Source organism: Thamnophis elegans, chromosome Z (genome assembly GCF_009769535.1).
Source record: "Thamnophis elegans isolate rThaEle1 chromosome Z, rThaEle1.pri, whole genome shotgun sequence".
Lineage (NCBI taxonomy): Eukaryota > Metazoa > Chordata > Lepidosauria > Squamata > Colubridae > Thamnophis > Thamnophis elegans.
Genome location: NC_045558.1, coordinates 114,522,374 through 114,549,494, shown reverse-complemented (window position 1 = coordinate 114,549,494; position 27,121 = coordinate 114,522,374). Strand labels below are relative to the sequence as shown.

General features: G+C 40.6%; 1 protein-coding gene across 1 annotated transcript; it reads right to left on the bottom strand.

Annotated features, from left to right (window-relative positions):
• Window positions 1–27,121, bottom strand: RNF112 (ring finger protein 112). The gene is made up of 14 exons (XM_032234550.1): window positions 27,022–27,121; window positions 22,450–22,518; window positions 20,419–20,716; window positions 17,310–17,525; window positions 16,606–16,743; window positions 15,611–15,715; window positions 15,463–15,513; window positions 13,384–13,440; window positions 10,568–10,654; window positions 10,290–10,416; window positions 9,223–9,353; window positions 5,128–5,181; window positions 3,820–3,891; window positions 1–2,596 (listed from the first exon to the last, which is right to left on the bottom strand). The coding sequence occupies exons 2-14, from the start codon at window positions 22,473–22,475 to the stop codon at window positions 2,051–2,053; spliced, it is 1,908 nt and encodes a 635-aa protein (XP_032090441.1). The 5' UTR covers window positions 22,476–22,518; window positions 27,022–27,121; the 3' UTR covers window positions 1–2,050.

Below are 27,121 nucleotides of genomic sequence, written 5' to 3'. Positions count from 1 at the left end.
TATAGAGTTGCCCATCTAATGCAAAATGATCTGGGCAATGTAGTATAATTACATGAAAATAATACACATATAAAAACAAGCCTTTAAAATACAAACCGCCCATGTTAAAAAAATTGGGAGTTTTTTTTTTAAATTTATTATTCTGGTAATATCATAAAAGTCAGCATATCATAAGCCCAGAAAAGAACTTTTTTGGTAAATGTGCAACCAATATAGCCAAAATATTTATGTTATTATAAAAAAAATGTTTAGTTGTTATCCATTAATCACCATTATTATCAACAATCTATTACAGTAGTGCAACTTAAAAACATGGAGGTACAAAGAATATCCTATGATCCCAGAACCCAACATTTCATCTCTCTTCTAAATATCTTCCAAAAGAGCCTTTAAAATTCTCTGAAATGTTTTGGGAAAGGTATTTGCAAAAGAGGTTGCTGCCAACTGAGAAAGCTTAGGAAGAATTTTCTAGCCTTTCCAAATTGACAGACCAGAGCGGGGGGGGGGGGAGGAGGAAAAGAGGGCATGGTTTTGTGGTAGAAGGCCGTGCATGAGTGGAGCCGTGAGCCCTGATGCTCAGGGCACTGCACATTTGCGCCTGGGCATACACCAGGTCACTCACACAGCCCTGTTGGGAATAGGCCACAGACTGGTTGCAGGTTGTGGTCCATTGGTTGGGGATTCCTGAGCTTAGGAATGGGAGCCATGAACATGATATTCTCTCAGCACAGGGAGACTTTAACAGGTCTTGTCTCCCTGTTCCCACTGGGCCATCAGTTGACTTGGTCTCAGCCATGTACTGCTTTTTAAGATGACCACCAGAATCTTGAATTTATTTATTTATATATCATATTTACAAACTGCCCATCTCCCTCATGGAGGGATTCTGGGCAGTGTATAAATAGATATAAAATCATAAAAGCTATACATATTATAATAAAGAGAATTAAAAACAGGAACAGAATAGTGAAAGTTCAAGATTAAAAAAGGGGCAGGGAGAAGCTTTGGGATGCTAGCCAGCCCCATGGTTGTGTGCTCATCTGTGGGCCCCAACTGGATCAACAGAGCCAAGTCTTCAAGCACTTATGAAAAGCAAGGAGAGTGGGGCCCTGCCTCATCTCTGCGGGGAGAATGTCCGAAGAATGAGGGCAATGGCAGAGAAAGCTCTCTTCCTTGAGCCCGTCAGTCAAAATTCTTTACCCAATGGATTCTGCAGCATACCTTTTTTGCTTGACCAGGTGGGGAAGATCAATGTAATGGGATAAAGACAATGGCAGAGGTAATCTGGCTTTATGACATATAGGAATGTAAAGGTCATAACCAGCATCTTGAGTTGGGTATGGAAACAACCCAGCACCAAATGCAGCTCACATAACTGAAGATTCTGAATTATTTTTTAATGGCAGTCTCATGTGGAGTGCAGTGCAATAATCCAGACAGGAGATGATTGGGGAATGAAAGATCAGATGAAGGGCCTCCTTGTTCAGGGAGGGTTGTAACTGTGACATAACATAAATCACACATTTAAGCTTTGAAGGAGCTCCATCTGGGAGTTGTTACAATATTTCTATGAAGAGCGAAAGAATAGCCTCTTGTGATAAATTTTGAGATGACAACAAAGCCCACTTTAGTCTGCTCTAGATTTTGATCCAAAGCAGACTATTGCAAAATGGATACCATTAAGTGGCTCTAATGCTATGGATATAATTTCCTTTTCTCCTTTAGAATAGATGCTAGAGCAGGAGAAACATGTCACTGTAAAAGGCTTGGTAATTCATTGGAGCTCCCCCCACCCCCGGAGGGAGAGCCCCAGAGGAAATAATTATTCCTTTAAAAGCCTTTGTTTTTTTATTGTCATTTGCAAGTTCAAATCTTTGTGCCAGAACTATGCTATTTTATGGCTATCCCCGAAAGGGGATAATTAATTTTCCATAGTTCTTGAGACAAAGGAGTGCACATGAGACTAGTCTTTTGGGATTAATGTCTTTATAGCAGGTATTTGTTCTTTAATAAAGGAAGTGTGGGGCTTCAATTCTTAAGGTTAACCTCATCAGCTAATAAGACTTTTCTCATCTGACATATTCTCCTCCTCCTCTTCCTCCTCCTCTTTTTCTTCTGTCTTATTATCATCTTTAGCCTCACTGTTGTCATCATTGGTCTTAGAAGAATCCCCTATGCGTCTCCCCACACCAGCTCCCACTCCTCCCCCAACGAGACCGAATGTGCCTGCCCCGGCCACAGTCCCAATTGCAAAAGTTGCACCAGTCCCCAGCACAATGGCTTCACCTGCTAACAAGGCTGCTGCTATGCCAGCTCCAACAGCTCCACCAGCTAACCCCACAGCACCCACCCCAATGGCTACTCCGGCTTTGATAGCGGAGGATTTGAAGCGGCGCCTATAATCTTCCAAGAAATCCTTAGTTTCACAGTTGAGGTTTGACTCCAGGCAAGCTAAAAATTCGGTCTGATGTGGCTCGTCACCCTGAAATGAGTTTTGGAACTGTTTGAGTAGTTTCTTTTTCTTCTCGTCTAAGCGCTTAGCCATCGAACTTGGGGACACATGTAGGCTTGCCCACATTGAGCGTGATAGTTTATCCTAAGATTGAAGACAAAAGGGTGGCAGGTTACAGAAATAGATTAATAGAAATATCAATCATCTCATTATTCATAACAATGCCACTTCTGATTATTCCACTATTTATCATATATACTTAATGTGTCCTTATAGCTAAGACCCCAAGATTTTTTTTTATTTGCCATTTTATATTCCCAATAATCTTTTCTGGTCAATTAAGGTGAAAGAAAGAAACAAACAAACCCATACCCGTGTGATAATTTTTGAACTGCCAAAATATTTTAACTTCTTTTATGGGTCTAGGAATAGCAATAGCACTTAGACTTGTATATCGCTTCATAGTGTTTTACAACACACTCTGAGAAGTTTTAAAATTTCAGCATATTGACCCCAACAATCTGGGTCCTCATTTTATTGACCTCAGAAAGGTGGAAGTTTGAGTCAAAACTTGAGCCCTGTCAGGATTGAACTCCAGGTTATGGGCAGTTAGCCTGCAATACTGTATCTAACCACTGGGACACTAGGGGTCAATGGTTAATCTGCTAAATTTTGCAAAACACAGTCCATTCTCAGACAATATCAATCAAAAATCATTTGATTTTCTTTTTCTGTATTTAAATACTTACTAATGCCACTACAGGTAGTCCTCAATTTATGACTGTTCATTTTATATTAGCTTAGGGTTATAACAGCTTTGAAAAAAAGTGATTTACAGCATGTTCTTGAATTTAAGTCATGATTTGCAAGCTCAGCAACCAGCTTGCATTTACAACAATTGCAGCATCCTGTTATCACATGACTCCAATTTGTGATCTAGTTAATTTTAATCAAAGTCAATGTGGGAACCCAGATTCACTTAATAACCACATAATTCACTTAACAATTCATTTGCTTAATTATAATTTTTTGCTTAACAACTGTGGAAAAATGCTTGTAAAATAGGGATCTGATCATGGGATGACTTAAGACTTAATGACCACATCTTTTAGCAAGCAAAATGCTGGTCCTTATCTGCACTTGAACTTTAAAAGCGCAGCCCTCTGGTTTTTATTACAGCTCTGATTCTAGTCTACCCTACTCTGATCAAATGTCAATCCTTTCCCCTTCACTACATGCCAATTTACAGTAGGCAAACCATAGTAATTTGTTCTCTCTCTAAGACATTCCAAGTATTTGTGTCTTCAGAATCCTCATTTTTTGCCTTTAAAAAAATTAAAAATATAATAAAACTGGGCTTGTCCTACCTGCTTTTGGATGAACTTTTTAAATTTCATCTGGAGCATTTTATTGGTGTTCTGGTTGAAGGTACAGGCCATCTGAGCAGAAGGAAAAAGGAAATATTAGCAGATGTGGCTACATAAAAATTTGAAAATAACCACATTTTCCCATACCACAAGAAAGCATGCCAACCCAGTTGCAGGTCATGTTCTTCCAAACTCAGTAATCTTGTATGCCTCAATACAAGCCACTATTTCATCCATGTTAATACAGTGGCCTGCTTAATACAATTCCCAATTTGGTAGCCCAAAATCTCCTCCTCCTTCTTGAATCTTGCAATATTTTAAAGTTAATTCTTGCTTCCCCCCTCTCTTTATATCTGAATGTATGTATGTATAAAGGGAAAAAGTTAGAATTAGTTTAAAAATGTTGCAAGATTCAGTGTGCGTATGTATGCATGTATGTATGTATGTATGTATGTATGTATGTATGTATGTATAGAGCTGTGAAAGTTTTCCCACTGGTTCTGTGGACGTGGCTTGGTGCGGGTCATGTGACTGGGTGGATGTGGCTATGTAGTCATGTGACTGGGGGATTCAAAAGACAGAAACTCACTTTAACAATGTCCTGCTAGAGTAGGGGGTTGGACTATATGACCTCCAGGTCCCTTCCAGCCCTGGATTGCTGTGCTCTTTCAAAGTATCCTCAGAAGCTACGGGTAGGACCAAGTTTGTGGTTCCCCTCTCTCTTCTTTTTCCTTTCTTTCGCAGCACCCCACCCCATTTTTTCCACTTTTTAAAGAATTCTTTCGCAACAACAAATGTCTGTTCCGGCGAATAGACAGGAAAAAAATACTTTTAAAAAAATGGCGGGAGGGGGAAGTTGCCGATGATCAAGCAGCTCAGCTGTGAGAAATAGGATTTCCTGCTAAGGACCTCCAATGCCATATCTAACATGTTCTTCCACCCAAATGCTAACTAGGCCAAGTCCAACTTAGTTTCAGCAAGATTCCTTTGCTCTTCTTCACACCCCATTATGGTTTATCAGGCCTTATTAACTCCTTGTTGGGAATCCACCCAGCAATATTAGAATTGTAATATTAGGCTAAGATTAAAACAAAATGAAACAGAAAAGAGTGAAAAGCAAAGCATTTCTACATAGTTGCTCAGAAAACAACATGGATGTGTTCATGGAGTCAGCAATCACACTTCGCTGACAGAATTCTATTCAAATGTGGAACTTGATCTGAAGGATATTTTCCTTTTTAAAAAGTAAAGACTAGTTATACGTGTCTATCAGGGAAAGATACAGAAGGAAAATGGGGAAGTCAGTACCTCTGTGGGTGAGGAAAAACCAGTGTGATATTGTTTCATGAGTTCTGACAAAGCCTGAAAGAATAAAAAAGGGAAGATTTAACATATAAAAATAGATTAACAAAAGACTCTCCTAGTTGGCTATTCAGACTACTTTTAAGATATGTAGAGAGCAGGGGTGAAATGCTCTGAGGTCTGCTACCAGTTCGCTTCACTACTGGTTTGCTTCACCTGTGCCTGCGCCCTTTCCGCACAGCGCTGAAAAAGGAGGATTAAGACTCTGCAAAGGAAGTAGAACAGCGGGGGGGGGGAGGGTGAGGACAGCTGTGCCACATGATTTAGAGTCACTAGAAAGCAGGATTTCCAAAATGCACGTGAAGCGAACCAGTAGTAACACCAGCAGCAACTCACCCCTGGTGGGTGGGTATGTTTTTGCCCTCACTGGGTTCCAGAGGGAGCCTTTTTTTGAGCCTCCGGGAGGGCTGAAACAGCCTCCCCAGCTCTGGAAGCCCATTTTTCACCCTTCCCAAGCCTCTGTGCACACCCTGCACTTACTTGCATCCAAAATGGGCCGCGTGTGAACTCAGGGGAGGGGAGGGGATGGATGGGCGGGGCCAGCCAGGAGAGGGATTTGAGGTTCTCCGAACTGCACAGAATCTTAGCTCCCGAATCCCTGCAGGCCCCCAGCAGCAGACCCCTGGACCATGTTCCTTGTCCTCTGAGTATGTAGTAACAAGGCTCACACCAAGCAACACAAGAACTGAATGCGGAATTAAAGCTCCCAGTGAGATTCAGAACAATCACCTTGATGTGGTAACTATCCACTGGCTTTGTTTAATGTGATCAAGTAGTACTCCAACAATCATGGATTTTTGAAATGATCGGGGATTTTAACTCTGAGTTTCTTTGAAATCATATTTCGAACAGGCAGTGCTGGACTTTTCCTGGTTGCCTGTCAATTCACACATACAATTTTAGTCCAAACTGTGGATTCTAGGGTCCCTCTCCATATAACCAGTTTTCACCTATTTAGAATAGGGCATCTCACAAAGTTTGTGTTTCAGCTCTCGATGCTCCTTTCCCTCTCATTTGAACCTTTCCTCTAGCACTAGGATAGCAGACTTAGTTGCCAATAAAGCAGCAACCTTGCATAGGTGTGATAGGCAGTATAGGAGATGTATGTTTTCTGCCGTCATCAGCAGCAAAAAGATAGTTGTTTTTTTCCTTTCCAGTGAAAACAAATCTACAGAATGTATAGAAAGAAAAAGGACAATTTAGAAAAGTGTAAGAGCTCCATCTGCTGGCTGTTAAAAGTGACAACACTTTTAATTCCCAGGGGGGAAAGGGGGGGGGAGTCAGAATACACTACAGGTATTCCCTGATTTACAACAGTTCATTTAGTGACCATTCAAATTTACAAAAGTGACTTATGACAATTTTACGACTGATGCAACATTCCCATGGAGATCAAAATTCAGATACTTGGCAATTTGACTCACATTTATGATAATTGCTGTATCGTGGGGTCACGTGATCACCTTTTGCAACCCTCCGGCAAGCAAAAATCAATGGGGAAGCCAGATTCATTTAACAACCATGTTGCTAACTTAACAACTGCAGCAATTCACTTAACAACTGTGGCAAGAAAGGTCATAAAATGGTGTAAAGTTCACTTAACAAATGTCTCACTTAGCAACAGAAATTTTGGGCTCAATTATGGATTATCTGTATATAAGAAGACATCAATGTTTAGTAGGTAGTAATGGAGAAATACTGTATGTTTTAGGGCACACCAATTAGGGAATTCTGTGAGTGAAATCCTTGCTGAGGTTGAGATACAGTGCACAGATTACAACATAGATGTAATTGTAATAAATAATATTATATAAGTAATTTTATTAGAGAAGGAGTAATTGTATTAGGGTTTTTCAAACTTGACAACTTGAAGATGTAGGATTAAAGTCTCAGAATTCCCTAGCCCAGTGATGGCGAACCTATGACACGCGTGTCAGTGCTGACACGCGTAGCCATTTCGGGTGACACGCACATGCTCCCCAAACTTGTTTCAGCGGCAGCTCTCAGCCTGGGCGGCAGCGTCACACAGGCTGTGGAAGGAGGAGGAGGAGGAGGAGGAGGAGGAGGGAACCAACCAAAGAGAGGCTTTTACCGGGTCTGCGCCCCACAGCCAGGATCGTCCTTGCGCCTCAAGCCGCGTTTCTTCCTGCAAAGCCCTTCGGGCAACCCGAGAGTTCCGCTTGACGCCAGAAGGGCTTTGCAGGAAGAAACGCGGCTTGAGGCGCCAGGACGGTCCTGGCTGTGGGGCGCAGACTCGGTAAAAGCTCTCTTTGGTTCCCTCCTCCTCCCCCTCCTTCCACAGCCTGTGTGACGCTGCCGCCCAGGCTGAGAGCTGCCGCTGCTGCACAACTGAGGGAGGGAGAGGGAAAGCAGAGGTAGCCTCAAATTCCACCGTTGGGACAGGGGAAAGGGCTTGTCCCTCAAGAGTGGGGGGGGATAGAGGTGGGAAGAAGGGGCCCGGCCTGTCCACAGCGCCCCCCACAGACGGATTACGGATCGAACGCTTCTCTCTCTGCAGCCTTTTTCTGCAAGTCCCAGCTACTCAGCGGGGCGTCATCATTTCCGGGCGGTTGCAGTTTTCCAGCTCAGATATCAGGATCCGCCGGGATTAAGTGGGAGAAAACGCCGCTGGCCGAGCGGAACAAACACATCCAAAGGTTAATCTTATTTTACGAAAACGCAACTTCCAAAAGTCGATCGTGGCCTCCGTCAAGAAGCTCTTCCCCCACCCCCCACCCATTCTGGGGTCTTGGTGTCCCTCGGCTAAGATCCACCCCGGAAAGCAGAACGGGGGCAGCCCTCCTGTAATTCTGGCTGGGTTAAAGAGCAGGGATGGAGGAGCCCTATCACACCTTCATTCAAAGGGTGGGGAGGGGGAGGCCCGATAAAGTCCCTCCCTTGGGGTGTCTGAAGTCCCAGCTGAAGCAGCCGAAGGAAAAAGGATAAGCATCCGTCGCTGCCCAATGGCGCTTGGGGTAACCCCGCTGGGCAGAGCCAGTCGAGGCTCATCCTGCAAATGAGGGTTTCCTTTGGGGAGGGCCAGGTGGTTTCAAGCACAGGTGGTTTCAAGCCCCAAACAGCCAATCTCTCTCTCTCCGTCCCCCCTCCTTTGCTCCTGGGGCTGCAGAACTTTCCATGGGCTCAACAGTAATTGAGTAAAATTCTAAGCCACTGCAGTAGCTGCTTTTTGGTTTTATTTTTTTTAATATTTATCAGTCTCTCTTTTAGTTGAAGAGTTGAAGTCCACAAGGCTTAAAGCTGTCAGGTTTGAAGACCCCTGGGGTTTTTTTCCTAAAGGGTTAGGGGTGCAAGGGTCTTGTAACTTGACAGCTTTAAGACTTGCACGCTTCAATGCCAGAGTTTCTGAGCCAACATTTTGGTTGCTAAGCAGGACCGTTGGTAAGTGATACTGATAATAATATCAAGGGCAACATACGAAATCGACTGATGAACAAAGAAGTTACTAAGCAGCTATGTTAAATAATTTGTTTTTGGTTTATTAAATACAATTATATTGCAATTATATATTTTTGTAGTTTAAACTATAAATTGCGCAAAATTATGTTTTTGTCGAAGTGACACACAACGCGAGTTATGCTCGATTTTTTGCCGATTTTTGACACACCACGCCAAAAAGGTTGCCCATCACTGCCCTAGCCAATATGGGGGCTTCTTGGAATTAAAGTCCATGCATCTTAAAATTCCCGAGGTTGAGAAATACCTAAAGAAACTGATCTTTTTTGGTATAATAGAAATCTCTATATGCCTAGCACAAATACAAAGGTTTCAGCTGGTTTGGACTGGTTCACCTGAACCAGTAGCGGAAATCACAGGCATGTTGTCCTATTTAGGCATGTTTTTGAGGCCGGAAGTATGAGCGGAAGGCATGCACTCAAGCAAAGCGCATGCATGGAAGGCCAGGCACATGCATGGAAGGTGGTGTAAAGCGGGCGGGTGCATGTGGGGCAAACCGGTGGTAACAAAATGTAAAATCCACCACTGCATAGGTTGCTTTCATCATTTGATTCCCAGAATTCTCACCTTTATCTTATCAGCCAGTTCTGTCCCGGTGAGAGGTTTGTTCTCCTGATTTCTCTGTACATGCATTGCAGCTGATCTGGCAATATGATTCCCATAATCGTTTAGGAATCCCCTAAAATCCTCATCCATACCTGCAAAAAAAAAAAAAAAAAACAATTCAGACTGTTCTGGCCAGGAGAAGGTTTTTTTTTTTAAAAAAAAAAAAACTTTTTCTGGAGAAAATGGTTGAAAAAATCTGAATGCAACCCGATTTAACTAAAGACTCCAAAATTCAACAGTGTTGGATTTGGCCTTAAAATGGGAACTATCCTGTCTGATAAACCTTTGTTTCAGTATGTATGTTTATATGCTGTGTGTCTGGGTGCTAGTAGTTGGAGAAATGAAATTGTTATTTTAGAATATTTTTAATATCTCCAAGATTCAGGCTTTGTGCATTTTTAAGTGCACTTTGTATAAATACAAATTTTATAAGATGTGCACTTTGTGCATCTTATAAGCTTTGGGGAAAACAAATGCAGCAGAGGGCTTGCAAAGTTGATTCTATCAACCACGAGTAGTGCTAAGGGAAGGATGAAGAGCTCTTTAGGGAAAAAAATGCATATTTTGCAATAAGTCACAAAGATCATATAACACAATAAGAAAGTTTTGGTGAATTGTGGCCATGGCAATTATTTGTAGAATAAGAATTTATTTCATAAAAAAATACTCTGAGAAAGTGGAAACTCTTGTTGGTTTCTCCATGGTCATTTTACATTGCCTTTTGGATACAGAGCAATTTTTAAATGATGATAACAGAAAAAAACCTGTTCCATAGTTTGTCCGTCCCCCCCCCAAGGTTCCTGTGAAGGAAAAAAAAATCCCAATCCCATTACAAGCCACAGAATGAATTGATTTAATTGTTTTTAAACTCCAATGCTAATCAGGAAGGATTTATGGTATCAATGTTCCTCCTTCTAATACAATGAAGTCATTGTGCTTATTCCTTACTAAACTTTATGAAAATGCCAGATGAATCGACTTGTGGGTGGAACATGAAGAGGGTATAATGGAAAGGAAGAGGTTCTTGCCTGCTATGGTGCCTTCAGTTCCCATCACCAACGCCTTGCCAGGGAAGGGCATCAGGTAACAAGATGTGTTGGTGCTTTTTAATATTTCCAGGGTTTGTGAATACCGGTTGGGTTGACCCTCCAGCTTCTGAGGTTAAATGAACAAATAGAAGGGAGAAGATGCAAACATTGTAACACCACCTCACAATCACTCTGTTTCTCTTCTTTAGAAGGACTCCTGGGGAATCTCTTCATTATCAACACAGGATATATTTCTATAATTTCTATAATAGGTTTACCTGGATGATCTCCTGGAGATAAACTTGTCCGCCCTGGAATCCATAGGTGGGTGAGTAGAACCAGTCACGAACTAAGACATCAAGATGCTGCAACAAAGAAGCAAGAGAATCTGCATTTGATTTCTTTCCTTCCTATTCTGGTCCTACGGGACGCATGGAAGCAAAAAAACTACTCTGCATGGTAGCAAAGGTGAGTTAGAAAGTAGATTGTACATATGGCTGCAAAATTATGGGGCTGATTCTACCATTACAAGGACCCACAGGAAGTATTTGCAATCTTATCACCTTCTCCTGCCAAAGCATGCATCTAGCATGTCTATCAATGCTGACAAAACAGGGAGATTGATGAGTAATGCATACCGCTGCAAAACTAGGGTCCTTCCCAGTGGTGAAATCTAAATTTTTTTTACTACCGGTTCTGTGGCCGTGGCTTGGTTGGACGTGGCTTGGTGGGGGGGGTCATGTGACTATGTAGTCATGTAACTGGGGGATCAAAAGACAGAAACTCACTTTAATGTCCTGCTGGAGCAGGGTTGGACTAGATGACCTCCAGGTTCCTTCCAGCCCTGCATTACCCTCTGAAGTTGCTTCTATGGTGAGGTTTATAGTCCTTCCTTTTCCCTCCCTTTCTTTTTCTTTCTTTCTTTCTCTTCCTTCCTTCTTTCTCTTCTGTTTCTATTTCTGCCACTCTCTCTTTCTTTCATTCTTTCTTTCTTTCTTTCTCAGCACCCCCAGCCCCCATTTGTGGCCCATCAGGCTTTAGGTAGCCTGCTGGGAGCAAAAGCAGACAACACCCCCCCCCCCCCGGTTTTTACCATCTACCCCGTTTTTGGCCTAGCAGGCCTCAGAGAAGCCTTCTGGAAGCAAAAATGGACCTCACCCCCATTTTTGGTCCAGCAGGCTTAAGGGAAGCCTGCTGGAGCAAAAACGGACCCCCTCACCTCCCGTTTTTGGCTGTGTGGTGCGCGATCGTCAGAACTTTTTTTTAAAAAACTTTTTTTAGTATTTTTTACTACTGGCCTGAACTCGTCGCATTTCACCGCTGACCCTTCCCTATTAAAGAAATCTGGCTTTTAGGCTCTGGATGAAATATAGTCAGTTTTCAATTTACAACAGTTCATTTAGTGACGATTCAAAGCCAAAGACGATTTAATTAACAACTGGGTTACTATCTTAACAAATGCAATGATTCACTTAATAACTGTGGCAAGAAATGTTACAAAATGGGGCAAACTCATTTGACAAGTGTTTCACTTAGCAACATAAATTTTGGGCTCAATTGTGGTCATAACTCGAGGACTACCTGTACCTTTTAAGGGCATTCCTACTTTATCAGATTCTTTCTTACTCTGCAAGTCCCCTCAGCTTATTCACTTATACTTTCTTCTGGTCCCAGGCTATGCAGCCGAAGGGGAGCAAAGCTGTCTCATTTCTTCACTTATGGAGGGCAGGAGAATAACAATGAAAAGAATCTGTTCTCCCTAGTGGTACAGTTTTGACCTTTCTCTGAAGCCGGTCCTACTTTAAAAGATTGGTTTTCACTTTATTTATATCATTTACCAAGCATATCATAATTACAGTGAAAATAAGACAACACTTTCCCTTATTTATGTTGCTAAGTGAAACATTTGTTAAGTAAGTGACATTCACATTGCAATTAGGTTGATCCTGTTGCTTTTTAACAACCTTCCCCTTTTCAGTTTCCAAACGATCACAATAGGTAGGGCTGATGATACTATGTGGAGACATAGTGGTTAGAGTGCATTACAGCAGGTTACTTCTGCTGTCCGCTGATTGCCAGCAGTTTGGCAGTTCAAGTCCCACTGGCTCAAGGTTGACTTGGCCTTCCATCCTTCCAAGATGGGTAAAATGAGGACCCAGATTATAGGGGGCAATATGCTGACTATGTAAAACCGCTTAAAGAACCTTTCCTACTGATCTGCAAATGTGAGTGTGTGTGCACTCTCTCACTTTACTCGCACGTGCTACATCTGCACACTGCCTTCTGTGCATGCGCAGTGTTCACACATTATGTCGGGGCGGATGGGTGGAGCCTCCTGCAGCCACTGCTACCAGTGCTATTGCTATTGTCAGGGGAATTGTAGCAACATTTGGGTTGCTTTTTTCTCATTTTGGATAGATATGATTTTTGGACTTTTAAGGGCTTACAACACCTATTTGGAAAAGTTATAATTCTGAACAGAGTTTCTTCTTGCTGTAAAATGGAACTTGGAGCCTCAGGACCTCAGGCTGTCTATCCATGCTTTTGATGAAAATTTCATTTTGCTATATTAACTTTCTCACTGCCTGATTAGGTTCTGACATTCAAATCAAGCAGAGAGAAAGTTTCTTAAGGGAGCAGCACAGTAAGGGAAGGAAGGGGTGTGTGCTTTGGAAAAATAAATCATTCTACTATTTATTTTATGAATATGGTAGCAAAGATTCCTGCTTTATCCAATTTTTGACTTTTTCTTAAAAAATATTTTAAAAAATAAGTGTTATTCAGAGATTATTGTCCTTTCTCGAGATGAGAAATGAATACATTATAGAGATAAGTAATGCATTTTCTAATAGCAGTGGGTAAAAAAAAATCATTGGTATTCACAATGAAAGAAAAGGAAAGAGAGATGTGAGTACCAGGCAGAAGAAAACAGTGATGAAGAGGCATTAGCTGTGAACAGGAATTCAGGAACAAAGAGCCTCTTTGACCATGTATAAGGGCAACAGTCCTGAGGGGATGGTGACAGTGGAAGGGGGGGGGAAGTATACATTACATGAATGTGAAAAGAAAGAAGGAAAAAGATAGGGCTCCATACCTGAACAGGCTTCAGTTTGAATTGATGGCCCACACTCTTTGCTATGTACAAAAACATCTGTGGGATGAAAGAAGTAGGTGACTATTAAATTAGGTGATTTAATTTCACTGAAATTAATTGCCTGTTCACTCAGTGGCAGAGATAAAGAACTAGAACGTGATTTAGGAAATAAATGATTTTGTGAGTTATTGTTTTTACTGTTGGCTACCTTGAGCGTTTGATGACAGGAAAGATAAAGACACACATAAAAAATATATTTTTAGAAATGACAATATGATAATGGTTCATTGCACAGCCAGCCAGATGTTTAAATTGGATTTGGTATTTTTATCCACCTTTTGAGTCTTTCCCCAGGACACAGGATAGGCAGATGTTGTCATTTGGTATTATTATTCTCTCTTTTATTCATTAAACACGAAACTCAGTCAACTGAACATTTAAAAATGGGTCACAAATACCATTGACTGGTACTGATAGTTGATATGGGTTGCTGCCAGCATCCTAGGTATCAACAATTATCCTTTTAAAATATATGATGTTCTAAGTAGCACAGTTTTTTGCAGTTCCGCTAGTGTTATTGCAGGAAGCTGCAATTTCTTGATATGTTTTGTAAAATTCTTGGACATGGTACCAAGTGCCCCGATGATAATGAGTATCAGTGTTACATGTTTCATCCATAGCTATGTAATTTCAATTACCAGATTGTGATATTATTATTGTTGTTGTTGTTGGAAGACAATAATATCTACTTAAAGTTAAAAATTTGTCTTACATCACATTTGTATTCTGACCTATTCCAGAGAATTCAGGACAATATACTTAAATACAGTACTATATTTAAGCGGATTGGGGGAAGGTATATCTACCCCCCCCACACTTTAAAATGTAATACAGTAATCACATTAGACTACTTAACCTATTGCTTTTAACGTTAATGTTATTGAGACAACCAACTTATTCAAATCAGTTAAAGAATTATCCGTTGCATTTGTACAGCATGCTACATTGTAAAATTGGAGTGTTTTTGTGATTCAGTGAATTGCATGAACCAAGCACCAGAGATAAGTTAATGATTCAATGGATGTGCAGATTCAGACAATGGGTTAATGTGATCTCTAAGATCAACATGCTGTGGGGATCCAAGATTTGTTCAGTGATTGTATTCATGGCTGAGTCAATCATGTAAATTGGAAAATGTCCTTATTGGTTTTCCTGATCTATTTTGATGTCTTCATTGTGGATTAAAGTAAACGGAAGAAAGAGTAGATAACATATGCACACATTGGGGCAACAGTGATAGGGATCTAATAATAACTATTAGGTGCCCGTGTTTTCCATTGGGACAAAGATTAATCTTTGTTCCTAATCATCCAACTTAAATGACTTTTTTTGCAATCTGACGGCCATTTGATATTCCTGTTAATATTTACTCCACAATAAGACTTAGCAATACTTTGGGAACATTTTGGAAAAGATTCTTTGGAATATGATTGTAACACCTATCAAAACTCTTAAAATACCCACATCTTTCCTAAGGTTAACTTAACTTTTCTGTAGTTGTCAAATATCCTGGAAAAGATACAGGGGCTTCAAGGGGTATTACATTTACCATTTTTCATTCTCCTCAGCATCTTCTGTAAGTGGATCTGAAGCACTGCATAACCCTACTACTTATGGAATCTTTTGCAAGGCATGGATTCTGTATTTGTAGTACGCTGAAATGGATTCGAACTGCTTGGGTATCATAGCTGTCAGATTCTTGCATTTCAATCAAGGTAACCAGGTAAAATAATCTAGGATCTTTCCAGTTTTGTTACCTGAATCAAAGGATACCAGAAGTCTAGGCTTTGGTTTATGCCACCTTCTTTTAGCAATATTATATATATATCACCTCTACCTGATAAGGTTGCACTGGAATGTTTTTGTGATTCAGTGAACTGCATGAAACAAGCACCTGAGGTAAGTTAATGATTCAATGGATGTGCAGATTCAGACAATGGGTTAATTTGATCTCTAAGATCAACATGCTGTGGGCCCTGCAACAAGGACCTCACTTTTAATATTTAAAGCTCAACTCACTTCCATGTATTCCAGGTCTGGGTCCTTCATCTTATGGGATAAATTGAGAATCTAGAAGACAATTAATAAACACAACAAAGATGTAGTAAGTATGTGCTGATTTTACAGTCTAGAGGAAAAAAGAATGATTTGGTTTCTAGAACTCCACCTGATAGGAGCTTAACAGCATGGAGAAAGCTGAAAGCTTGATACCATTGTCCTTGCTTCTCTCTATATCCATTGACCCCTCAGTGTCAATCAAAAACAAGGCTACCTGGAGATGGAACAGAGAAGAGAAATAAATGGATATATATATATATAAAACGTGAGTCTATTCTTTTCATTAATTTCTTATTCAATAAGTTGTATAATGTGGATTATTTAGTAACCATCTTAGGAATGTGTCCATAGTCACAAAATTCATTTCTGAAATATATTTATATGCTCTTAGCCAAGATGGAAAATCTTTTAGATTCTGTCCTGGTTAAACTACAACTCCCAGCATTCTTAACATTTTTAAAAAATCAAAATGACGATAAATGGAATAAAAACCAGAGAGATAAAACTAATGAAAACAACCAACCATTGTAACAAATGAAAACAAATGGAACATAAAATAAATTATCCCGGTCATTCTATTTGAAGCACAAATTATCAGATACTACCTCATACATATTATATGAAGCACTAGCTCTCTACAGAAGACTTTAATGATGGGAAAAATGGAAGGAAAGAGAAGAGGACACTCAACAAGGTGAATACAGACTATTACAACAATGATCAGTGCACATTGGAAGATCTGAAGGACCAGGTTAGGGATAGATCATTGTGAAGAAAACTGTCCATTTGGTTGCTAGAAGTCAATATTGACTTGATGGCATATCATCAACAAATCAATCAACAAATCAAACATGCAGACATCTCAATTAAATCAACCTCTGGCTTGGCCAAGTGATGTTGTTTATGGCAAGATCTATGTTTTCTATCATACTATCAACCTTTTGGGTAGCATTAATGAAATCTTATTTAGTTTGATGTGTAGGTGGTGGAAAATGCATTACATTCAGAAAATTGTTGAAAAACCTGCATAGACGCTACAAAGAAGAAGACAAAAGGCAGAAAAAAGAGAAAATTACTTCTTGGATTGAACTCTCAAACGTTTACCTTTCCATTTTCATCAGGGACCAAAAATGGCTGATTCCATATCCATATCCCTTTGGTGATGCTCTCAGTTCCTGAACGCCATTCAAAACCTGTCAATGGCTCATCTTCTTGGCCCAGCCAAGAGTTATCTGCAGCAGCCTGTCAGCAAGGAAGAAATAAATGAAATAAGAAACAGATAGCTGCCGAAATAGCATTGCTGTCAAATGATACATATTTCACAATATGTCAAAAATCACTTGGCGAAGCAACTTTCCCTATTTTGCTCTGTATTTCTGCAAAGTTCATCAATTTGCCTTTTGATGAAATGCATGTCTTTGTCTTATTCTTCATTTTATTATTTATTTTTTAAATTATATTTTATGATTTATTTATAGCATAAATCTCTTGGGAATTTAGAAACGCCTTGAGAGTCATTTGTACTCTGCCAGGAGATACTGGTGAGATATGAGATATTACTCTACCTTCAGTGAAAATATTCCTTTATTAAGCTGTTATATTTGTTTTTTCAGACAAGGAATGTATACCTTATACATTTCCCCTTCTCCTCATATTCTTTAGAAAGTTGCACATGTGCAAAATGCAACCCATGTAAACTCATTCTGCATGCTGGATTTCCTGAATAAAATCTACACAACACTTTAAGACTATACCAATCAAAATCATTTTAAAACACTAAGAAAATAAACACTTATTCTCAGACTTACCAAGTTTTTAAGTCTCCGTAAGAGGAAATTTAGCAAGAAGGATTTACCCTGTCGCTGTTCCCCAATGATGGAAATCAAGCAGATGGGAGTATCTTTCACCTCTTCCTGCTCTAAGCAAGTACTCAGGGCCTCCGCATCCAAGTAGAGATCCCCATTTTCATCCAAACGTACTAGCTGTACTGCCTGCCCCAATTCCAATGAAGCTGTTGGCATCATCTGAAAAGGAGAAGACAACCAGGTAAAAATAAGTTATGTAGAACATTTATGGTTACTCAGTTGGAGACAGGTCTCAGGTCTGAAGAGGGCCAAGATAGAAGAAACTAGGGCAGCACAATTGTGATGGCCATGCCAGATTGACAGGAGTGGTAGAGAACTTGCTATTTGTAAGCTTTTTTGGAAAGGGACTGTATAATTTTGAATGGAAAATGAAGAAGTCAGTTCTCACTGACATATTGTCTTTCAATAGTTCTTTCTCTTCCTACAGGGTGGTTTTCAACAGAGGAGGAGATGACAGCTCTGCTCAGAGACCTCTATTTTGTGGAGTGGCCCAGGTTATCTTCACATCTATATGAAACCATTGGAATCCACCGGCACAGTCATGTATCAACAGTAATATGTCAACCCCACCCCAAACAATGTAAGTGCTGCCCCATAACTCTAAGGAGGATTGTACTCATTGGTTCAAAGTGGCCCATCACTTGGGATCCTTCTTGACTTATAGCAGATGTGGTATTCAGCCAGTTCTGACAGGTTCTGGAAAACCGGTAGCAGAAATTTTGAAAAGTTCAGAGAACCCTCAGAGAGGGTTCGCAACTTGGGAGTCCTCCTGGATCCACAGCTGTCATTTGACCACCACTTGACGGCTGTGACCAGGGGGGCATTCGCCCAGGTTCGCCTGGTGCGCCAGTTGCGACCCTACCTGAATCGGGAGGCTCTCACAACAGTCACTCGGGCCCTTGTGACCTCTAGGCTGGAATACTGCAATGTGCTCTACATGGGGCTGCCCTTGAGGAGCATCCGGCGACTTCAGCTAGTGCAGAATGCAGCCGCGCGAGTGATCGCGGGTGCACCCCGATTCACCCGCATTACACCTATCCTCCGCGAGCTGCGCTGGCTACCTGTTGATCTCCGGATGCGCTTCAAGGTGCTATTAATCACCCATAAAGCCCTACATGGCAGTGGATCTGGATACTTGAGAGACCGCCTTCTGCCAATTAGATCCCTGCGACCGATAAGATCCCATAGATTAGGCCTCCTCCGTATTCCATCGGCCAGCCAATGTCGGCTGGCAACTACAAGGAGGAGGGCCTTCTCAGCAGTAGCCCCGACCCTTTGGAACGAGCTCCCCGTGGAGATTCGTACCCTCTCCACCGTCCAAGCCTTCCGCATAGCCTTGAAGAACTGGCTCGCCCGTCACGCCTGGGGATAGGATAGTTACCCCTCCCGAATGATGAATGTATGTTGCTTGCTATTTTATTACTTGTTTGTCCTAATGTCTGTATTTCCCCTTCCCAGTTTTTGTGTGAGCCGCCCTGAGTCCCCTCAGGGAAAAGGGCGGCCTACAAATTCTAATAAATTCTAAATTCTAAATTCTAAACTGGCAAATAGGATGGCCATGCCCCTGCTGCCTTCCAGCTGATCTTCTTTTGTTGCCCTGAATAGGAGAACGGAGCTGGAAAGCAGGTTAGGGGGGGTGGGGAGGGAATAGGGATTTTGCAGTATTCTTCCCCTGCCATATCTGCAAAGCCACACCCACAAAACCACACCACACCCACAGAACCAGTAGTAAAATCCCACCACGGACATGCAGCTCTTTATCATTCTTCATTTTATAGATAGGTGACAGCTACGGCCAGGTGGACTTTTGAATAGTTACATTTAGTGCACTAATGTAACCATTTTAGGGTTGGGAAGCCTTGCTTCCATTCATCCACGCCCTAGTCATCTCGTCTGGATAACTATAAAATGATCTACGTTTGGTTGCACCTGTAAAGCATTTGGAAGCTAAAGCTACAAAATGTGGCAGTCCTGGACCATGATGAATGTTTCCAAGTATAACAGGAAATAGGAAAGTTTCCTGTTATACTTGGGAGTACACCCAGTTTTGGGAGCTGAGCGGCTGCATCTTGTCTTACAGATGCAATTCAAGGTTCTGGTTATCACCTTTATTGACCTCTGTGGCTCTGAATCTGGTCATCTGCAAGACTGCTTTTTCCTGTATTCACCTGCTTATTCAATCAGATCAATCTATCTTTGAACTAAACCTCTATCTATCTACCTATCATCTAACAATCTAACTACATGCAATGTAGGAGATGACCATATTGAGCTGAGGGAGGGTCAAATGCATCATCAGTTTGGAATCGCTACATCCCCACAGAAGACCTAAGTCTCCCTTTAAAGTTCATTGACCCTTATCTGGAACCAATCTGTCTTTACCATTAGTAGATCAGACCAGTGGTGGGTTTCAAAAATTTTTAGAACCTCTTCTGTAGGTGTGGCCTGCTTTGTTGTAGTGGCTTGCTGGCCATGTGACTGGGTGGGAGTGGCTTGCTGGCCATGTGACCAGGTGGGAGTGGCTTGCCAGCCATGTGACCGAGTAGAAGTGGCTTGGCAGTCTTGTGACTGGGTGGGCATGGCCAACTAGTAAAATGTGGTGAAACTCACAACAACACTCTTGCTTAGCAACCAAAATGTTGCCTCAGAAACTCTGGCATTTGAAGCACGCAAGTCTTAAAGTTGTCAAGTTACAAGACCCTTATACCGCTAACCCTTTAGAAAAAAAAACCCAGGGGTGTTCAAACTTAACAGCTTTAAGACTTGTGGACTTCAATTCCCAGAATTCCTCCTCTCACTCTTCATCTTGCTGATGTGTAGACAGGCGTTGGGAGGGAGCTGGAAGCGGTTCTAAACGGCACTGTAGATTTGTGGAACTTCTTCTGTAGAAGAGGTTAGAACTGGCAGGAACCCACCCTCAGAGCAGTCACTTGTGTCTATGTAGCATGAAATAAACTTGTATTGCATTTGAACTGTATCCTGGCTCATGATTTCTTGCACCTGACATGCAATGCAGTAAAAGCTTTCTAGTTCCATCTAGATGCAGTCTCACCTTATTGATATCTTCCAGATGAGGAAATTGTGAAATTTTTTCCACCAAACTTTTCAGCCGTGCATCTGGCTTCATGTGTTCAGGGTGGCAGAGATGGCGGCATTCAGGGCAATTGAACTCAGACTGTGGAGAATTATTCAAGTGTATAAACAGACAGTCTTGACAGAAATTATGCCCACACTCTATGGAGACAGGGTTATTGAAGGATTCCAAACAGATGGAACATCTGATATCCTCCTGAAGGTCCTGAATCATGCCACCTACAGACTTTGATATAGGGACATTTGATGAAGTTGGTCTGAAAGAGGCAAAGAAAAAGAACTGAATCAAATTGTGGGAGGCCAGGACTCCCATCTATAGCTCTAGTTTTGCTTCATGTGATATTGTAGGACCAAACTGCTCTTCAGAAATCCAGAAGCCCCATCTTGAAGGATGAGCATCAATTATGAGAGAAGGCCAAACTATATCATTGTCTACAGCCCAAATGTATAGATAATTCATAGGATTTTTAATCTGATTATGTTATTTTCCCAGGCAAGAGGCTCACAGTATGTGAGAAGGAGGAGGAGGAGGAGAGGAGGAGGAGGAGATTAAAAACCAGAGAAAAGGGAATGTTAAGTGAGAGAAAAAGGAAATATTAAATGAAGAAAATCAGTTACTTCATCTGCTTTGTATTTGGACCCTACAACACTATCCCTTACTTCAGTCTTCTATCCGCATCTTTCCTCCTAAAATACATTTCCAATGAGTGTTAATCTCACAAAACAAAAAATGTTTATCCGTGCCTGTAATCTCTGTTTGTCTCCAGCGAGTGAAAGTGAAAACACTACATTCCTCAGTCCAAAACAATTATACTAATAATATGTAGTATTTTGGCTTATTTTTATATTTGTCCTATCCCTTTGTGACAACCTTTTTTTCTGGTGGGAAAGTCAACTTTGCAATATTACATATTTTATGGTTTAAGTGGAAAAATGAAATCTAGGTGATGTCAGGCCTGCAGTTATATCCCTTTTAGGATCTTTGGCCTGCCACACTCTCTCTTATTTCATTATTCTGTTTCATTAGTGTAGTAGTTGGGAGGGAGGAATAGAAAGGAGTAGAATTGTGAAAAGTGTTGTTGTCATTCTTTTTTAGAAGCCCAAGGTAATCTTTTGTCTCTGCACCTCTGCACCTGACCGGAACCAGTTGGGTTGAGATAGAAGAAGATTGGACCATGTGATGGATTTGTGGGTGTGGGGACAACATCATGAACTTTCAACTGGGTGGGAATCTGATCTAATTTCCAGAATTGGGATTCCACAATGTGCTAAATGTCTGATTTATTAAATTGGAACTTTAAGGATCGTTTTGCCTTGGACTCTGATTTAATTCTACGTGATACTTGGAACGCTGACAGATCATATGATTGTCTTACCTTTATTTCTTCTGTGACTCATCAAAAGTAAACAAATAAAATGTTTAGTGTTTGAACAGTGAACTGATAATGAGGGGTAACTAATAAATAAATCATAGGTGGACTTAGATAACACTACCTTCTTCTTTCTGGTATTTCTTTTAGCTAATTTGAATTCTTAAAACTGTCATTTCTTCACTCTAGAAAGGGCTTACATATTATTTAAAGTGTTCAGACTACATCAATTTTCCGCAGAATTCCAAAGTGATCACAAAAATAAATAAAAATACAGTAATACCAAATAATCAGCAGAAAAATACAAAAGTTGCCACAAATTCTGAAATGACTGGAAATGTGTTGATAAAATAAATAAAAAAATTCATAGAAATAACATAATTTCTGTCAATAAATAAATAGCAACATCTCACAGAATTTTAATTTCTTGGCACTCAACCATTTTTTTAAACATATGATTCTTTGTTGCTATAAAGTTACAATTTTTATTAAATCAATATTCTAAGTGGAGGTGGTCATGGTGAAGATAATGAGAACACAGAAATTAGATCAAGTTATTACATTAATTCTTTCATTATTTCCCCAAATATTTTCCTTTGGAAAATAAAGAACAAACTCACGGTTCAGCACTATTTGTGTTTCCCATTTTGTGGTGACCAGGATGCTGTGGGATTCCAAACTCCTCCTTTCTAGAAGAGAGAAGATCATATCACTAAGTAATGGGTCATCTCCTTTTTTCCATATCTTCCCCCCCTCTCCCTCCCTCCCTCTCTCCCCCCCCACTCTCTCTCTCTCTCTTTATCTATCTATCTATCTATCTATCTATCTATCTATCTATCTATCTAATCTAATCTAATCTAATCTAATCTAATCTATTAATTATATGCTTTTATTATTTTATAAATAAATCTAGGAAATAAATATATCCAGCATATCTTCTTTCTCTTATTTTCCTCACAACAATCCTTCTGGCTGCATTAGACTAAGAGAGAGTGACTGGCCCAAAGTCACTCAGCTGGCTTTCATGGCTAAGGCTGGAATTGAACCCATGGATTCCTGCATTCTGGATTGGTGCCTTAACAACTAGGCTAAACTGGATTTTCTTTATCCTTATCTTATCCAGATTTTGAGAAATAAAGATGGGACACAGAAAGAAGAAAACAGGACATGGGTCATGAAAGACCAGTCCTTTGGTTGGGATGGAAGAAATAAAAAGAACCATTTGTGAACAAGAATGCAAAAATTAATGGCCCTCATCTGATCATTATATACAAAGAGCAAAATCCTATACAAAACAGTTCAGAACAAAGGTCTCTGTTTTTCTTTTTCTGTATTCTTAATAATGATTTTAAATCAAACGTATGATAAGCAATATTAAGCGATGGGAACAAAATGGCGTACAAGTTTAATAAACTAAACTAAACTAAACTAAAAACACACACAAAGAAAAACAAAGTTGGGTATGATGTGGGCTGTAGTCCAAGTATTAGGAATCAGATAAGTTTGGAAATGCCAATGCACAGAACAGCAGCTTCAAACTTTAAAAAAAAAAAAGCTTTATAACAGTGGGATGGAATAAATATATAAGGGACCTTGTAGGAAATCCTAAGTTTTATTATGGGGTAGAGTAGGAGTAAAGAATCTTGGATTTTTCCTCTTAAGGATCTTTTTTATATATTTGAAAGCATCCTCTGTCCACTCCCCCTACCATCAAGGGAAGATTTGGAACATAAGCTCACTGAAAAGAATTTACAGTTCCGATCATGTGTAAACATTAGTTCTAGAAATTCGATTAATAGAAGGAAAGAAACAGGACATTCTCATTAAAGTTGTCATGTATATTTGTTCACTGATAAAGGTGAAAACTTGATTTCTGGTGATGTTATAGACATGTCTATGTTACATTTATGAAAAGGAAATAATACTATAATAGCTTACAATGGCCTTTAGTAATTTGTTGCTGTAGTTGTTCAATTTTTCAGTCTAACATTTGGACTTGGGGTTTCCTTGTGGTCTCCTATCTGAGTACAAACTCCACTTAAATTGTCAAAATCAAACAAAGGAGGTTAGGGTTAGTTACCCGGGTGGGGTGCAGCCAAAAAGACCCGCTTCTCATTTTAGTCAGCCTGTTTAATTAGTAGAAATCCTACTGGGTTTATTTTATTTATTTATTTGTATTCCACCTTTATTGTTTTTACAGACAACTCAAGGCAGTGAACATATACTACACGTCTTCTTCCTTCTATTTTCCCCACAACAATAATTCTGCGAGGTGGATTGGGATGAGAAAGTGTGACTTAATTTAGGTTTAGAATATTATAATGAGTTAAATTATAGACAGAGCAGCATGGTGGCCTAGAAGTGGAGGTCTCTCCTCCCAATCAGGAAGCTGCGAGTTTGATACTAGGTAGTGGCAGATGTTTCTCTATCTACGCGCAATGAGTAACTATCTGCTGTGAACTCCACACAGACATCAGGAAGGGCATTTGGCCAGTAAACACCCGAGCTCTGTTCAGTTGTCCAACTCTACCCTGATGCAAGGGATGGGCTGTAGATAACAGAAGTTATCGTCCAAAGTATCTAGGGGATACCAAGCTAAGAAAGGCTGATGGAATTCATTAATTTGGTATTACACAGTAAACTTGCAAGAGAAATTTAGTATTATGAATATTATTTCTGCAGGAAGCTTATCTCAGTTTATATGGTTTCAACCAGTGGTGGGTTGCAGGAGGTACGCCCCGGTATGGGTATACCGGAGCCTGCCCGGAGCACCAGATACCGCTCTGATACGGTGCTCCGGATGGCTCCCCCGCCCCCTTTACCTGTCTTTTAAGGCTTCTGCACTTCCGTGCATGGCGCATATAGCGTCTGTGCGATGCTGCACTGAGCAGTTGGAGTGTTGTGGAGGCGGTAAGACGCATGCACACGCTGCACGCGTCCATGTGTATGCCGCCGGGCACATTCCAACTGTACCGGTTGGAATGGGATCTGGAACCCACCACTGGTTTCAACCATTAGCTTAAAGTGAGTTGCCATTTTTCATCCCTGACATTCATCTACTTCATAACAAAGAAAATTAGTGCCTATTCTTGATGGTTGGGTTTGAGGTGAGAAATGCAAAGTCTTTAATGTAAATTCACTTTCAATGCAAAGTGAATTCAAAAACAAGTTGAGTAAGCCAAAGAGCAAGTGTTAAAATATATTGCCTTTTGTTTTAACAACACTGTAGCTTTCAGTACCATGCAAATTAGAGAGAAAAGAAAATGGATTCTTCCACTCTTCTGAACATCTGTTCTTGTTTCCTGCTGCTAGAGACAAAGCGTTTTGTAATAAGTTTCATCTTCTATTTCTGTAACATCATCAGCCCACTATTTCAGGGCCAGCTGTACTCAACCATACCCATAGTTTCTGATTCTGTTCCTGAATGTTATGAATGAATGTTAGGTACTTTTAAAAAAAGTACTTAAGTGTGTATTTAAGTGTGATTATAAGGGTGGAGACATAAGAAAAGCCAGCCAAGCAAGAAAAGCCTGCCAGTAAATAATACGACTTTCACATGTTCCTCTACCACATTTTTGTTTTGAAGTCCCTCTTGAAGCCATATTACTTTAATACTCTACTGTATTTCTCTCTCTTCCACCCCTCTCTCTCCCTCTACCCACCAACCTAACTACTCTCTCTCCCTACCTATCTACTGTATTCTCTCTCTATCCCTCTACCTACCAACATATCTACTCACTGCCCCCCCCGCCTACTGCATTTCTCTATTTCTCTCTATTTCTCTCTCTTTATCCCTTTATCTACCTACCTACCTACCTATCTACCTACCTACCTACTCTCTCTCTCTCCCTACCTACCTACTGTATTTCTCTCTCTTTCTCTCCCTCTATCTACCTATCTACTTTTTTTAAAAAAATTGCCTCTTCAAAACCTTGGTGCATCTTATACTTATCTTATTTCTCAGAATTCACAGCCATTTTACTGATCAAAATTTTGGGATTTTGTAGTCCAACAATTTGGAGAACACTCTCCTGGCAAAGTCTGCTTTGAAGTTGACAAAGTAATGAATTTATTAATAACTAATGACACTTTCATCTAATGAGAAGGAAGGCTTCACTGGAGAAGAGCCTAATGTTGGGAAAGATTGAGGATAAAAGAAGAATGGGAAGACAGAGAATGAGGTGACTGGATGGAGTCACTGAAGCAGTTCGGCAGTCAACGTGAGCTTAAATGGACTCCTGGGGATGGTAGAGGACAGGAAGGCCTGGAGGAACGTTGTCCATGGGGTCATGATGGGTTGGACATGACTTTACGACTAAAAACAACAACAACGACACTGCTGAAGATGTTATTGCTATTTAGTTATTTAACCAAATTTATATGGCGCTCAGGTCATGGCATCTCTGTTCCTTTGGGAAGAAGTTGGCTATGCTACAATAACCAGTAAACTGGAATAGCAATTTGTCCCACTGATTTTCTGTAAATCTAATCCAGCCTGCCTAGCCCTTATTACTAATCCTGAGACGTGCAGGATTTGAAAGCAAGCTTTGCTCCAACAGCTATGTTTATTTGAAGCTGTAAAGCACCTTATCTGCTGTTCCTTAAGTCCATGTTCTATTTTAATCGTCCTTCCTTATCTTTATTCTGGAGGGCAACTAGTAAAGAAAAGATAAAAATAATCATCTTGGTTGACTCCCCTTTCACCTTTTATTATCGGTGATGCAAGCAAAAACCACCAGATCCTGTAATTCCAGTAAAACAATTGGATTTTCCTCTGAAATCTTCCCTTTTTATTGTTGCTGTTCTTTGGTGAAACAGCAAAGGAAATTATTTGAAAACCGCGCCTGATAGGTATCCCACCCCCACTTCTTGCCCACTGCCACTTTTTCTCTGATCCCTCATTGGCAGAATCAAAATACTCTCTAGCGAGCAGAAAAGTGAGACGTCGTTTCCTTTCTCCTTCCCAACCTCTTTTTCCTTGTTGAAGTGAAGCGCGGAAAGGCGAACTGATCGCGAATGCCACAAATATCGCCAAATGACAGGTTAAGTTTCAAGAAGCAAAAACCACGACGCGCCGTCCTTTTTTCTCGGCCAGCTGATCTTAACGCACATCTTAAGGCGCACCAGGCAGGCAGAAGGGACGGGGGGAAAAGTTCTTAAAAGAAGTCTACCCCAACCCCTCGCTATCTTACCTGTACCGGGGCAGGTTCTGTAAAGCTTGGGGCAAAGGAGTCAAAAGCGAAAGCGAAAAGAAGCATATTGGAGGCAGAAAGCATCGCTACTTCTCCGTGC

What these genes read in the sequence shown, in the direction of transcription:
- RNF112 (XM_032234550.1), bottom strand. Translation starts at nt 22,475, where the DNA reads ATGGGAAACACAAATAGTGCTGAACC. An exon ending in AACACAAATAGTGCTGAACC is followed by an intron (nt 20,717 to 22,449) that starts GTGAGTTTGTTC and finishes TGCCTCTTTCAG; the next exon opens with ACCAACTTCATCAAATGTCC. An exon ending in CAGACCTGGAATACATGGAA is followed by an intron (nt 13,441 to 15,462) that starts GTGAGTTGAGCT and finishes TTCATCCCACAG; the next exon opens with ATGTTTTTGTACATAGCAAA.